Below are 14,319 nucleotides of genomic sequence, written 5' to 3' on the forward strand. Positions count from 1 at the left end.
GTTCCGCCCCCCGCGCCCCCCGCCCGCCCCCTTGGTACGGCCCGCCACGCCCCCCCGGCAGGGGGCGCTGAGGGCGGTGCCCGCGGGACCGGGGCGAGAGCGCGGCGGCACTTCCGGTGCGAGGCGGGAGCGGGGCTGGGATCGGGATCGGGATCGGGATCGGGATCGGGATCGGGGCCGCGATGGCGGTGGACGTGCGGCGCCTGGAGGCGCTGAGCCTGCAGGAGCTCAGCGCGCTGCTGGACGATGAGGAGCAGCTCCAGGACATGGCCCGGGAGATGGAAGAGGTGAGGGGCTACCCCGGCCCCCCGGCCGTGGCCTCTGCTCGGGCCGCTCCGAGTGTGTGGGGATTAATGACTGCCCGCTCCTGGGAGCGTGAGGAGCCCCCGGGGCTGCGGGAAGGGCTGCCGGCCCCTTCCATTCCCATCCCTGCCGGCCCCTTCCATTCCCATCCCTGCCGGCCCCTTCCATTCCCATCCCTGCCGGCCCCTTCCATTCCCTTCCCTGCCGGCCCCTTCCATTCCCTTCCCTGCCGGCCCCTTCCATTCCCTTCCCTGCCGGCCCCTTCCCTGTCCAGCCCTTCTGTTCCTTTCTCTGCCGGCCCCTTCCATTCCCTTCCCTACCGGCCCGTTCCCTTCCCTGCCGGCCCCTTCCTTTCCATTCCTTTCCCTACCGTCCCCTTCCTTTCCTTGCCGCCCCCTTCCCTTCCCTTCCCTTCCCTTCCCTGCTGGCCCCTTCCATTCCCTTCCCTTCCCATTCCCACCGGCCCCTTTCTCCCTCCCGGCCTTTTGTTCGCGGGGCGATCGGTGCCCTCCGGGTGCCAGAGGAGGGGTGAGGGGTCTCGCCGGGTTGGAAACGCTGAATTAAAGGACTTCTTCAGTGCCGGCGGTGGGCTCGGCCTTCCTCTGCGTACAGCCCTCGTTTTGCGCCGTGGCCGCAGTGAAGGATTTTGTCGGGGTGAACTGGAACCAGCGTGGAAGGCATTTCTGTGTGCCCCGGGCGCTGCGAGGCTGCCAGGCTTTTCTGCTGCTTGTTTTGCCTGTTTGAAGTGCCTTTGTCAGTGTGGCAGACTCTTAACTCGTGCTTTTGGGTCTGTGCTGTGCTTCTTTAGCACCTAAACAGGAGCCTGTTCCCTTTAACGGGGTTTTCTGTGTGCCAGTGTTGCAGTTCTGATACGAGACTGTCCTGGGTTTATTTGGCCACAGATGGGTCTGAAAGACTCTCTCTGTGTGCTCAGCTGACAGCACAGAAGATGAAACCATTTGGGTGAAAACTTTAAAAGAAAGAATTGTGCTGTGCTTCTCTGGGTCTTGTATTTATTGGTTTTGTTGGGTTTCTAAATTAGAGGAGAGAAGCCCCAGGGGGAGGGGAAAAGGGACAGTATGTTCTTGAGAAAGAAGCTTGGTTTATTAAGTAACATCAGTTATAAAAGAAAGAAGCTTGGTTTATTAAGTAACATCAGTTATAATTGTGTTCCCTTAAACTAAGATTCCTTTTGGTGCTTCTGAGGAGGCTGTTCTGGATCACCTCAAGCCAAATTGTCAGTGTTACAGATGGAGAGGTCCAGTGAAGGCTGAGGCTGAGGCTGAGTTAACGAGGTGTCCTGGGGAATTTACTTGCTGTATTATGCAACAATTTATATTTTGAACCCCCTCTCAATAGATTTGTGAGAGGGGGCCAGGCATAATAGCTTATATTTTGAGAACTTGGAAGAAACAGGCACTGCTGTGGTGAGTAAAACAGGGAGAGAGCTCAGAGGCCCCGTGGTTTGCTGGGGCAGGAGAACCCTGCTCTATAAAAACTATTTAAGGAGAGCCAGTGGGTCATAATGGGCTTAACTTTGCAAAGATATAAACAGGGGCAGTGCTGCTGGTTTTGGTGTGACCTCTGACAAGGGGCATGGCACAAGGTCTGGCTCAGTGGGCTCTATTTTTATTATTTATTTGTCAATATACACTTAAGACTGTAGGTCAGAAGTAACAGAAAACCTCATGACCTCAGTAGTAAAGATCCTCTCTCACACACATGGGCACAACCAGCCCATGTTCTCGGTCTGCCCCTCTGGTTTTCCTCTGTAGTTGGCATCAGAAGGGTTCTAAATTGTAGAGTGAAGTTCTGTGGGCCCGAGGGAATATTTTGTGGTGTTTGCAAAGTGTGTCTGGGTTTGAAGGTGCTCAGGCTGTGTGGAAATGTGGCTGTGCTGCTGCCTGGCATAATCCTCTTTTATTGGATGTGAAGGCTTTTACTGGAGTCTGCTCAGCTAGAAATGTGTTTACTCACCTTGGAAAGAATTGGCCATGCTGGAATATTTCTTCCCTCTTTCTGGTGTTGCCTTCACTGAATTGTTTACTGCTTGAGCTTGTGCTGCTGAGACCTGAATTTCACTGTGGCAGGAAGGGGGAGAGGGAAATCCTGAACATTAAGGAGGAATCATGGTGACTTCACTGCTACTTGGCTGTCAGTCCCGATATATCTAAGTTAGAGGGTATTCCAGAGTCCTTAAACTCCCAATTTTACTGTGCCATGCTGATCCAATCATGATTCCTGAGTCAATTCTATGAGCTCACTTGTATTTTCAGTGGCAAAGTTGGCCAAAGCTGATTTATTCCATAATTGAGAAAAGCCTTTGTTCTCCCTGTTGCAAGGGAAACCCAGCTCAAACCCCAACGTTCTATTCACAGAGGAGGATTTGGAAAACCACTCAGCTTTCTTGCTAATAGCTAAAAATAGGCACTTCCAGCCTTAAGGGGAGTGTGTTCCTGTGTGGCATTTGAGCAGGATTTGTGTTGGTGTGTGGGGTGGGGTGGCTGTGTCTGTGTGTGCCCACTCAATGCCTGTTTGTGGTGCCCACGGAGTGCCCTGCTGGTGTCCCCAGGTGTGTGAAACTGTCCCTGCAGAGCTCAGACTGCTGCTTTTCCTGCCTCTGAGGTGGGTTTGCTGCCTCTGGGCTTTCAGTGCTTGAACAACGAACATCTTGTCTGTCAGAAAGAGGAAGGAAGCCAGTGACTTGTCTGGTACTCCCAGTCTTTTAAAACTGAGGAGGGCTTTCTTTTTATCACCCTTTCAGGTTAATCTCTGTGGTACATCTGCAGAATTCATCTCCATGAAACACTGAATCACAGTTTGGGTTGGAAGGGACCTGAAAGATCATTTAGTTCAAACCCCCTGCCATGGCAGGATCAGAAAATACCTTGTTTATAACAGTGAGTCTCAATGTGATGACTGTGAAAAGCACAGAGGAGAGAATTTGTGACCTGACACTGCTGGTAACTTGATGTTCTCTGTGAAAATGAATTTTCTTTTTATCTCCTGGAACATCCCTTTTTGTAACAGTGCAATATTGTGTTAGTGACCAAAAATGATTCACTCTTCAGTACCTTAATTATATGAAATCAAGAAGTCAGAAATGTATTATCTTCCTGTTGTTCCAGGATTTCAGAGTACACTGGTGAGCACAGAAGGGATTTCTGAGCTTAGTCATTTTCTCAAAAAGTGATTGAAAAGATCAGGCAGGGCAGAAAGTCCAAGTTAAACTGTGTATTCGTGCCCAGATTTCTTGGATTCCCACTGTCCCAAAACCACATTGTGCAAGTGGTTATGTTCTTGTTGGCCAAACATGGAATTTAGTTGCAGAGTTAGGAATTAGACTTGGTGACAACTGCAGCTCTTTCTCTTCCAGCCGAGCATCAAATGAGGGACCTGTTCGTGTCTGATGGCTGCAAATTGCAGGGCTGGGTGTCTGTTCCCTCTGCAATAAATGTTCAGGAACTGCAACTTGCCTCCTAAGCTTTGCCATTTTTAAAGCTAATACTGAGTCCCCAGAAGAGCTAAATTTAGCCAGTCTAATTACTTTGCAGTATGTTTTAATATTTATTACAGAACAGATGTTGTTGGGGGTGTATTATTCACAGGTCCATGATGAAAAGCACTCTGAAATCTTCTGTAAAAGAAGTCTCTCTTCTCCTACTCTGCACCTGTCAGCTCCAGTTTCAGGGGTTAATTTGACACTCCAAATGTGCATCCTTGCACTTTGCAGTGTGACTGCATATTTTATTCCTAATTTACAAGTATGTGTAAGTGAAAGAGAACGTGGGAATGATAAAGGTTGGAGAAACCTAATCCGAACGTGGATGAGTCGTGTGTATAAAGCAATTAAAATGGTGCCACCCAAAGCTGCTTTTATTTATAGATCCTTAAGAGACTTTTTCTCGAAGGTACCAAAAGGCTCCTCGCTGTGTTCCTGGCCAAAGAAGTTTATAATTATAGCAGCACTTGGTGGGATTGTAGTTGGGATTGCAGTTGCTGAGTGTCCCAGGACTCAGTCTTGGGAATGTGCCTTTGGATGAGCAGGGGTGACTCTTCTCAGAGGCATTTTACACAAATAACTCCTGCTGCAAACCATTCTTTTGGCAGAAGTGATAAACGTTTATAGTGCAAGTGTTGCTAAGCTGGTACTAGTTCTGCTTTAATTTTACCCAGCATTTTTCTTCCCTTTTTAAAAGTGGGATGAAACAAGGCTGATGAAAGTAGTAGAATCTCAATTTCCCAAGTAGTTGCTGCTGCCTGCTCTTGGAAGTACTTATTAAATAAATCCTTGAGTCAAATTATTCAAATTATTTCTGTTAAAGAAACTAATTTTAAAGCAGCTTAAGTTTTGTAGTACTGGATAAATGATGATTTTTGTCCTTTTTAATTTCTGTGTTCTGTGGCTTCATTGTCTGGCAGTGTGGAGTTGGGTTTGAGTGGTCTGCTCAGTGGTGAGCAGTCCTTGGGCCATGAAAATCCTGTTACCAGCAGTTCAGGATTGTCCCATTCAAAATTCATAGTGAAAGCTTGGCAGTTAAAAAAAAAAGAATCTTATTAATATTGTCCTGTCTCGTGATTCTGACTGACACTTCTCATCTGGTTTCAGATTAGTGTTTCCTGCCTGGTGAAGTGCTCAGCCCTCCAGAGCCTGGTTAGGAATTCTGCTGCAGTCCCAAGCTCTGGGCTGGTTTCTCTTAAATACCCTTTTTTCTTGTGCTTCCAGGGGGCAGGTGAACACCCAGGGCAGGAACAGCTCCCTGGTGAATGTGCAGGGCAGGAACAGCTCCCTGGTGAATGTGCAGGGCAGGAACAGCTCCCTGGTGAATGTGCAGGGCAGGAACAGCTCCCTGGTGATCACCCAGGGCAGGAACAGCTCCCTGGTGATCACCCAGGGCAGGAACAGCTCCCTGGTGATCACCCAGGGCAGGAACAGCTCCCTGGTGATCACCCAGGGCAGGAACAGCTCCCTGGTGAATGTGCAGGGCAGGAACAGCTCCCTGGTGATCACCCAGGGCAGGAACTGTTCCCTGGTGATCACCCAGGGCAGAAACAGCTCCCTGGTGATCACCCAGGGCAGGAACAGTTCCCTGGTGAACACCCAGGGCAGGAACAGTTCCCTGCTAACGCCCATTTCTGCCACCCGGCCCTTCTGACAACAAAATCACTTCTGTTGGGTTTATTCTTTCCTTGGCCTTTGTTTGGGCTGTGGAAGGCTGTGAATGGATGCTGAAAGCTGCTTTGTGCTGCACTGATAATTTAATGGACTGTTCATACTGTACTGTGGCTTTGACCCTTGGATGATTTTGCATCTGTTTGATTTTTGTTTGGTTTTAAATCAGTCATTGTTTTTCCAAGTTTTGCAAGTTTTTCTGCAGTGCTCTTCAGGCAAACTTTACAGTGTTTCCTTTCTGATTCCTTGAATTCCCAAATGCAGGGGAACAGTTGCTGGAAAGTTTCTTACACAGACCTGAACATCAGTGCCAGATTATTCTGCTTTGTAAAATTGTGATTGTATTCAAGTTGCATTGCTGTGGGTTTGTATCTATTCTGTTTGCTGAGAAATAGAACTCACTTGTTGCACAGACTTCAAAATTCTTTGTAATGTGAAGTATTTAAATGTTCTGAACAGGTGGATGAGGCTCCAGCAGCTCCTTAAGTTTCATTCAGCATCATTCCTAAGTTCACTTTGTGTTTGAGGAACTGGTTCTTCTCCTGGGGTAAGATTCGAGTTTCTCATCTCTTCAAGTGTCCCTTGTTAGAAGAAATTGGACACAGACTAATACTGGAAGTGAAGACCAGGAGTGACACTTGAATTCATTTTTAAATGTCAGTCGTGGTTTTGTTCATCTTCTGTTTAAAAAATGTGCCCTTAGAAGTGTGAAAAAAGATGAGTTATTAAGTCCTGTGTGATTTCAGGCACTATAACTGAAGTGCAATTGCAAGTAACTTCTTTTAGTTTTAAACAAGTATTTTTAAGGCTCTTGCTGAAGTTTAGACTAGTCTATAATTACTAGATATCAGATGCAAAGGACAGGATGTCACTCTGCCTTAGATGGAGTCAGATCCTTTATGTCAGACTGATCTTTATTAATTTTTATACATTTGAAATTATTTAAAAGTAAAGTTATGCAGCAAATCATTATAGAACATGAGGCATTTGCTTCCTCTTGTCCTCCCTAGCCCTGTTGAGAGAAATTCTGGTACTTGAGGTAGGAGACACCATCAGGTCTTCCCTTTCCTCTTTACTGTGTATGATTTCAGTAAAAGCTTCCCCTCCCTGGGATTTGTGCCCTTGAAGGGTTTATAGGTTTGTATCCACTGGCTTTTTTATTCTCTGCTAAGTAAATGTTGATCCTCTTCATCCTAGAAGAGAGATCAAAGTTCCCTCATTAACCCACACTGAGTCTGCACCTTTGAGATGAGAACATCAGCCTTGCAATCAGTGAAAATAAAACCAGCAGAGCAAACTGGACTCACTGGGAGGAAATGGTGAACTTCAGCCTTCTGAAAACAACAGTCTTAAGAGGACTGGATCACAGGAGAATAAACAAATGGAAAGCAGTTTAATTTAAATTATTTTGCATTGGATTCAAAAGTAAGAGGAGAGGATTTTCTTTTTATTCTTGAACACGACCATAGGGCTTGAAGCTTCCTTAGGCTTGGTGTGAGAACCTTGAGAAGGCAAAACAACATTGAAAGTATAATTTCTGATTTTCACAATTTGGGATAGAATTTTGGTTGATGTGGAATTTAGGACTCAACATTGTCCTTGACTTGATGTTTTTCAAAGTGGTTTGACAAGAACAAGGTGAAAGAGAGTAAAACTTTGGTATTTGAAGAGCAGTCACTGGAACAGGAGTGTGTTTAAGTAACACTGAGCCAGTTTTGAATTTAGCAAGTTAAAGTAGTGTATAAATATTTCAAAAGGAAATAAATGCTTTCAAAGAGAGTTGCTATGCTTGGAAAAACACTGGAATTTTGATCCTGTCCTTTTCTGGGGCTTACAAACAGCTCATTTGGGTTTCCTCTTTTCCTGTTTCTGAGGTGTGTCTCTGTATCCACCCAGGAGTGTGGAAGGAGAAAGCCCCTCGTGTTTGCACTGACTGCAGTGCAGTGTCTGCAAATGGGATCTGTTGGAGCTAAACAGGGAACACACAGGCTGGAAGGGGCATATTGGTGGAGGAGGTCACAAAAAAGTACCAAAGTTTTGTTGAATTTGAAGGCAGCGTAATGGAATTGGCCTGTTGTGCCATGGGACGAGTATTCCACTTGTCTGAAATCAGATCCCTTGGTTGGGTTTTGCCCTTTTTATGTCTGAATATTTTAATGAATCAAATGTGACACCCAGGACAGGCTTCCCCAAACACTCAGCTTTCCCAAAGCTCCTGAATGATGTCTTGATAAAATCCTGTGCATGTGTGAGTGTGAGCAAACTGGAGTTTGACTGAATCTTGGGTTTGTGAAAATTGGCATTTGTTCTTTAGGAATCGTGTCTTTAGGCTAGGAAATGTTAAGCAGAAGGAATAAACTGAAAAAAAAGAAGCTTTGGGCATTAATCCAGGGTTGGTTCAACACAGTTGGGGAAGAATATTCTGGAGAAGGAACAGTGATGATGCAGTCCTTGGGTTTTTGCATGTTACCAAGATGAGGGATGACATTGCTGCACTCATTGGATCCCACTGCTGGAATTCAACTGTTGCTTTATCTGTCAGTGTCCATCATTTGCTCATTAGTTGCAGGTTCAATGCCACAGCACCAATTTTTACTTTTGTTGTTTGTTTAAAAGTTTTCAAATTTTTATATTGGCTTGCTCAATAATCTCACTGTTGCTTCACACACTTTTAATTTTTTTAAATTCATTTCCAGGCCCAGAATGTTCAGCACAGCAAGGACATGACTCTTGCCAGCAACCGCAGCCTGGCAGAAGACAACCTCTTGTACCAGCCAAAGTTGGAGGCTCTGAAATCAAATTTGACTGAAAAATACCAAGAGCTGCAAGTTCTTTTTGAAGCATACCAGATAAAGAAAACAAAACTAGGTAACACTTGCTGTTGGCAATTATGATTTGCTGTTTTCTAAGTGAATGTAAATGCGTTGCCTGTTTGTTGTTTGGTTTTTGGTGTCTCGTTTCTAGCTCTGTGAATTAGGGTACAAAGTGAGATGTCATTCTGGTGCAGTTCTGAACTAGATCACAGCTGTGATGATTTATTAAAGTCTCTGTTCCACCTGGTGACAGATACTGTGGGTTACCTACCTGTTCTTGACCTGCTCCTCTCTAAATGATCAGATTCATTTACCTTGCTAAAAAGCAAAACACAAGTTGAATTTTCAGTGACTAATCATAAATCAAACAGAATATTGCATTGACCTTTCAGTTCATACTGAATCATGAGGTATTGCACAGCTGACTCTGCACTTGCTGAAGTGCTTTGGCTTTCAATATTATAAATGTATCATTGTAATTAGATTTCAGCTTTCAGCACAGGATTCTTGCTGTATTTCTTACTGTAGAATTCCCTGTCTCGGACAAGGAGTGTGCCCTCTGTGCCTCAGAGACTGCTGTGCTTGCTGGGGCTGTGGCTGGGAGTCACTTCAGAGCCAGCTGTCATGTTCTGTTCTTTCCATGCCATTACAGACAGACAATCCAGCAACGCTTCCCTGGAGACCCTGCTGGCTCTGCTGCAGACCGAGGGGGCAAAGATTGAGGAAGACACAGAGGTAATGACAGAACACCCCAATTCTGCCCTCACACCCCTGGCAGAGCCTCCCGGTGCCCGTTGCTGCAGTGCAGAGTTCAGTGTGTACACTAAGGGATACTTTTGGGCTTTGTTTGGAAATTCAGTGCACCATTTGGTTTCAGCAATTTATTTTTTTAAATCCAAATAATTTTTTACTCTAATATCTTTGAAAGTTGAGAGAGAAATGCTCCTTTTCAGAAAAGAAAGCCAAACCCTCTTAGTTCCTTGGCTTTGCCTTCAAACTTAAGAGTGTATAAAAGTGGAATCCTTTTTTAATGGTGTTTTCCTGGTGTAGGTATTACTTCATTAGAGATGTCAATTAGAGGCCTGATAAAATACTGTGCCTGAACTGATTTTTCTCCAGCATTTCTGATGAAACATTCTCTTACAATTTCAGCATGGCTGTCCAGGTGTCAGTGGTCACCACATGCTGTGATAGCTGTGCTTGAAGGGTGGTCCAGCTTCAGAATAATGAGGGTGTTTGGCTTTGTTTGCTGATTTGCCTGCAGGCATTTTCTATAACTATATCATAGGAAAAATCTCCTTATTAGCCTTAAGTTGTGATCACAGAAAGACATCCCAGGACAAGCTGGATTTTGTGATTATATGTTTGTTCACCTCTCAATTATTAAACATCATTTACTCAAAGCCACAAGTAAGGGTGAGTATTAAGCCTGACTTAGCAATAACTGCCTCTCTGTGCTGAGTCTCACAGAGTTCTCAGTGTTTCTGTTGGCCTTGAAGCAGCACTGAGCTGTAATGCAGCTTAGCTGGCAGTCTGGAAAGCTGCTGGCCTTGGTTCCTTCCCATCTCTGATGATCAGGGGATGCTCAGAGCAAGACTCAGATGTTTTTACTGCTGTTATTTCAGTACAAATTTATGCAAAAATGATATTTAACTCCCAGTGCTTCTGAGTAATAACGAACTCAAAGTTCTGCTCAGAACTCTTGGTATGCCAGTCATCTTCCATATGCCAGCTGGAAAATCACCGGCAAAACGCTATTTTTGGGATGTGAACCATTTAGATTCTGTGGCAGGGCGCTGTTTCCTGAGGGACTGTTCTCTGTTTGACAGAACATGGCAGAAAAATTCCTTGATGGCGAAATCCCGCTGGATTCCTTCATTGACGAGTACCAGAGCAAGCGCAAACTGGCTCACCTGCGCCGGGTGAAGATCGAGAAGCTGCAGGAGATGGTGCTGAAGGGACAGAGACTGGCTCAGGCTCAGCCACCGGCACAGCCCAGGCTGCCCGAGGCAGCGCCAGCCCCTCCAGATGGCTACAGAGCGGATGCCAACGCCGCCGCCTCGGTGGTGCCGCGCCGGGTCCCGCCGCCGCCGCCCCCCGCGCTGCCCGCCGGACGCTTCCCCACGCCCTTCACCGCAGCCACGGGCTCAGGAGCGGCTCTTCCTTACCCAGGTGCTCCGTACCCTCCTCTCCCGCCTCGCCCCGGAGATATCCCACCCACCAGTCAGGTGCCACAGCCAGGATACCCATCCCAGTTTGGACCACAGTACCCCCCAGTCCTTCCCCAGAGACCACCGCGTGTCCCGCCACATCCTGGCTTTATCTTGCAGTAAATGTCCTGGTGCGCCCGACTGACTTCTTGTATTGGTGCTTCTCGTTCCTTTCTCCCCCATCAGAGACTGGCTGGAGCAATGGGAAGCCTCTGTTCTTTGCACAAAGGAGTACAAAGGCCGAGCTGTGGCACAGAGGTTTGCAATTGCTTTGGTAAATGTGATCCTGTTTGTTTTTAAAGGTCAGTGATGACAAGGTTTTCCTGGGAAAGGTGAGAGGGTCTAAGTTTTAGGAGTCCATCAAATCAGGAAACCGCGTGCAGTCGATTTTGGGATGTTACCAGTCGAGTCATGCTCTGAATTCTTTAGTGATGGTAGATCAGCATCCTTTTCTGCTCTGCTGTGTCCCATCACAGCTGGATGTGTGTGGCAGACTGGGAGCTGTTTGTGTCTCTAAGGAATTCTCTGTTGGAGCCAGTGTTTGGGTAGGAACAACCATATCCGCTGGGCCAGGGGCATCCACTGGAGCCCCTGGGCATCCTTTTGCATTCAGGGCCAGGTGCACAACATTTTCAGAGCTCACTGAGCTGAAACTCTTGTCAGGACATGTTGGGTGTTTTTTAGACAGGGAAAGCAACAAGAGTTTCATTTCTGCATTTCAGTTGTTACCTTAGAGTTCTCCTAATCAAAGTAGGCACTTCTTCCACTCCTGAACAGCTCAGTACCCTCAAAGTCCTGGTCTCTTGAAACAAAACTAAACTGTTTGTAGAGCCAGTTTAGAGTTTTATAGTCCCTTTACCAGGCAGTTTTGTTTCCTTACCTATTACAACTTTTTATTACAGTTTTTTTTGTCTCCTTTTCCACACCTTGGATACACAAGTGATTTTTTTACACAGGTGCTTCGCTTTTGATATCATGTGATTCCAGGAATCTAGGCAGGGTATTTTCTTAATCAAATACTGGATTTTCACATGTTATTGCCCACTTGAAGATTCACAATTTCATTTTATCCCTTAACTCTGTCTCTCGCTTGGCAGAACTATTTTTAACTTCCCCTGTCCTTTAGTTTTGCAGTTCTGGGCATGTGTGTCCATCTGGAATTTGCAGTTAACGTTCCTCTGCAAGCAGGCAAAACAGAAGAGCTTTTTGAACTCCATGGTGGCTGTTTGCATTTTACAGAATCTGTTCTTGACTTATACCATTGGAGGCATTTTAGGGCAGCTCAGATTTCACTCTCAATGTGACTCTTGAAGCCGAAGGTGCAGACATGTGCTGGTATTTTAATCCAGCACTGGGGGAGGCAAATCTTAACACTTGTTTGCACAGAATGTGTCTGTGAATTTGTTACCAATCAGTCCAGAATCTGACATAGCCCCTGGTTATTTCAGAGCATTTTGGTACCACTGTCCTGGAATGCACTATATTGTTTGGAAGTTTGTACTACAAACAACATCAGTCAGAATAGAATATTTGTTTTCCTACTTTATATAAGGCCCTGAACTGTCCCTTAATCATTTCCTCTGGAGTGTGGTGCTTAGCAAATACTAATCTGAAATTAAGCTCATAACAGGAAGCTCTCAATTCTGAAAATATGGTCATTGGGGTTGTTTTGCCTTCTGAAGACAAAGGGCAGAAGGTTGGGCAGAGGTTTTGGCACCTGCACCAACTCCCCAGCCTAAGTCTGGCAAGTTTTGATAGATGGGGGATTTTGTGAAGCAACGTGCATTGGATTTGTTTGCAAAGTGTGTTTGTTCTGTAATCTAGTGATGGTACAGGATGTGTTTTTTTTCCAAATAGTGTAATATCTTTTCTTGGTATTATTTTCTCCCTGAAGCTTTGTGTAAGCATGGTTAATTATGACTTGTTTCAAAGCAGTTTTGCTGTGCTTTTAGTGCTGGTATTTGGATGGCAGCTGTTGTATCTGGATCCTAAACATAAGTCTGCTGTAAAAATGGTTTGTGTCCTGGAAAGAATTCAAGTGGATTGGAGCTACCAGGGTGGTGACTGAGTACAGAAATTCATACTTTGAGCCTGCTACACAGAATCACTCTCAAATCAGTTTTACTAAGGTTTAATAAAAACAACCAGGTATATTTTACACTTATCAAGTGCCAACTTTTTTTCTGAGAGTCGAAAATCCTCAGAAGTGATGGAGGTGATAGATAAGTGTAGTGTGAATTTGCACTGCGTTTTGTGTATCAAACTTTATTGGTATTAGTAGTCCAAAACTATTTTTACTACTTGTTAAATCTTCTGTCTTTTGGTAACTTTTGTGATAACAATGACCTTTCAGGGATACTTTACCTAAAAACAAACTCTTGTGCACACTAAATACAGACAAAGCTAATGCAATTTTTCTGTCTGAAAGCAAACCAATGCATTACTGCATATGCATGTGGCTGATGTGCCTTAGGATCACTACTTGTGATTGTAATTCTAGGAAATTAGCATTTTTATCATTTGAATGGCCATTGCTTAACTCTGATTTAAGGGCTCTTCAAGAGCACTGACTTTTACAGAAAACTCACCCTCAGACTTCAGAAAAAACCAGCTGTATCTGCTATTTGTAAGCTGATAGTTGCCTTCACCTGGGTAAGTTTGAACGTAGCTGATGTAAGTACTGTGGTGTCTCAGTTAACTTGAGTCCAGCTGCTCATGGAAAACGTTTTGCCATTAATTTGTGTGTCTGTGTGTGCACACAAACTGTACATATTTACTTGACTGCTGGTGTTGTTTAAGGGGAAAGGAGGAAAACGTCTGTGGAAAGCTGTTTAAATGCTTTCAGCAACAAACTTGAGGAAACACTAACCTGGATGTGTTGGGCAAGAGCTGTGTCAGTGCTGTCAACCTGTTGCCCTTCTACAGTTTCTCCTGTTCTGTTATAGCTAATAAATAAACTCTGTTCTGGGTAGGATGTTTAGAATTTTACTAATTTGCACTGTTTATAAGATAGTGAGATTAAAATGCCATAGGCAAGCAGAGACTTGAGAGGGGGTGGCTCAGGATGCTTGCCAAAAAAATTAAATATATAAATATATATATACATATATATATATGTATATATAAAATGAGGAGTTTTGATGTCTGCTACAAATAGCTTATACTTCCCCACAGCAACTGGAGTGGAGCAAAGCCTTCTCAAACAATGTGTAACTCGGCTTTAGAGTGTTGGTAGCATTGGAAATGCTCTCTCTGGGTGCCATTTTACTCCTGCCAGTCCTTTGTTTTGTGAGTTTTGACTGAATTCACGTGGTTGGGGATCAGCACTGAGCAGTCCTTACCCATGGGTGGGTTTCAGGGCACTCAGTGCTGTCTCCTGAGAGGGTGAGTCAGTTGTTTGGCACAGCTGATCCAGACAGGTCACCTCTGATCCCAGAGGGATGACAGAGAGCAGGAGCTCTCATGGGATGCCAGGAGGCACCTGGGCACAGGCTGGTCATGGCTTTGGTGCCCCAACTTCCACAGCCTCAGTCTTAACCTCTCTTAGGAGTTCTCTGCCCTCTCAGACTGGAATCATGACATACATACAGAGCTCACATGGACAGTTCCTTACAGAGCTTCCTGGTAAACGTGGAGTTAGTTGGGAGGAGGCAGAGTCGTCCTGCACCTGAAAGTTCTGTGTGTGATCCTGGACTGGCTCCTAAAGGGGCAATTTTATATACTGAGCAAGTTGTGAAACATACAGTGGATTTGTTTGCATAATGAGTCTTTCTGTAATCTACTGTGTTCTGATTTTAAATAAAATAGCATATCTCTTGGT

The 14,319-nt window shown here is 45.1% G+C and overlaps 1 protein-coding gene across 2 annotated transcripts; it reads left to right on the forward strand.

Annotated features, from left to right (window-relative positions):
• Positions 1–92: 92 nt before the first annotated feature.
• VPS37B (VPS37B subunit of ESCRT-I) lies at positions 93–14,319 on the forward strand. Of its 2 annotated transcripts, XM_071572260.1 has the most exons (5): positions 236–287; positions 5,936–6,023; positions 8,173–8,344; positions 8,942–9,024; positions 10,119–14,319. In XM_071572260.1, exons 3-5 carry the CDS (start codon positions 8,200–8,202, stop codon positions 10,620–10,622), a joined length of 732 nt encoding a protein of 243 aa, XP_071428361.1. In that variant the 5' UTR covers positions 236–287; positions 5,936–6,023; positions 8,173–8,199; the 3' UTR covers positions 10,623–14,319. The 2 variants fall into 2 exon arrangements, with proteins under 2 accessions (XP_071428360.1, XP_071428361.1); XM_071572259.1 differs by lacking the exon at positions 5,936–6,023 and having other exon boundaries at positions 93–287.

The sequence above is a fragment of the Pithys albifrons genome, chromosome 17 (genome assembly GCF_047495875.1).
Source record: "Pithys albifrons albifrons isolate INPA30051 chromosome 17, PitAlb_v1, whole genome shotgun sequence".
In the NCBI taxonomy this organism is placed as follows: domain Eukaryota; kingdom Metazoa; phylum Chordata; class Aves; order Passeriformes; family Thamnophilidae; genus Pithys; species Pithys albifrons.

Excerpts from the sequence above, each read along its gene's own strand:
- VPS37B (XM_071572259.1), top strand. The coding sequence starts at position 183 with ATGGCGGTGGACGTGCGGCGCCTGGAGGCGCTGAGCCTGCAGGAGCTC. Across the intron at positions 8,345-8,941 it reads GATAAAGAAAACAAAACTAG|ACAGACAATCCAGCAACGCT; the intron begins GTAACACTTGCT and ends ATGCCATTACAG. Across the intron at positions 9,025-10,118 it reads AGATTGAGGAAGACACAGAG|AACATGGCAGAAAAATTCCT; the intron begins GTAATGACAGAA and ends TCTGTTTGACAG.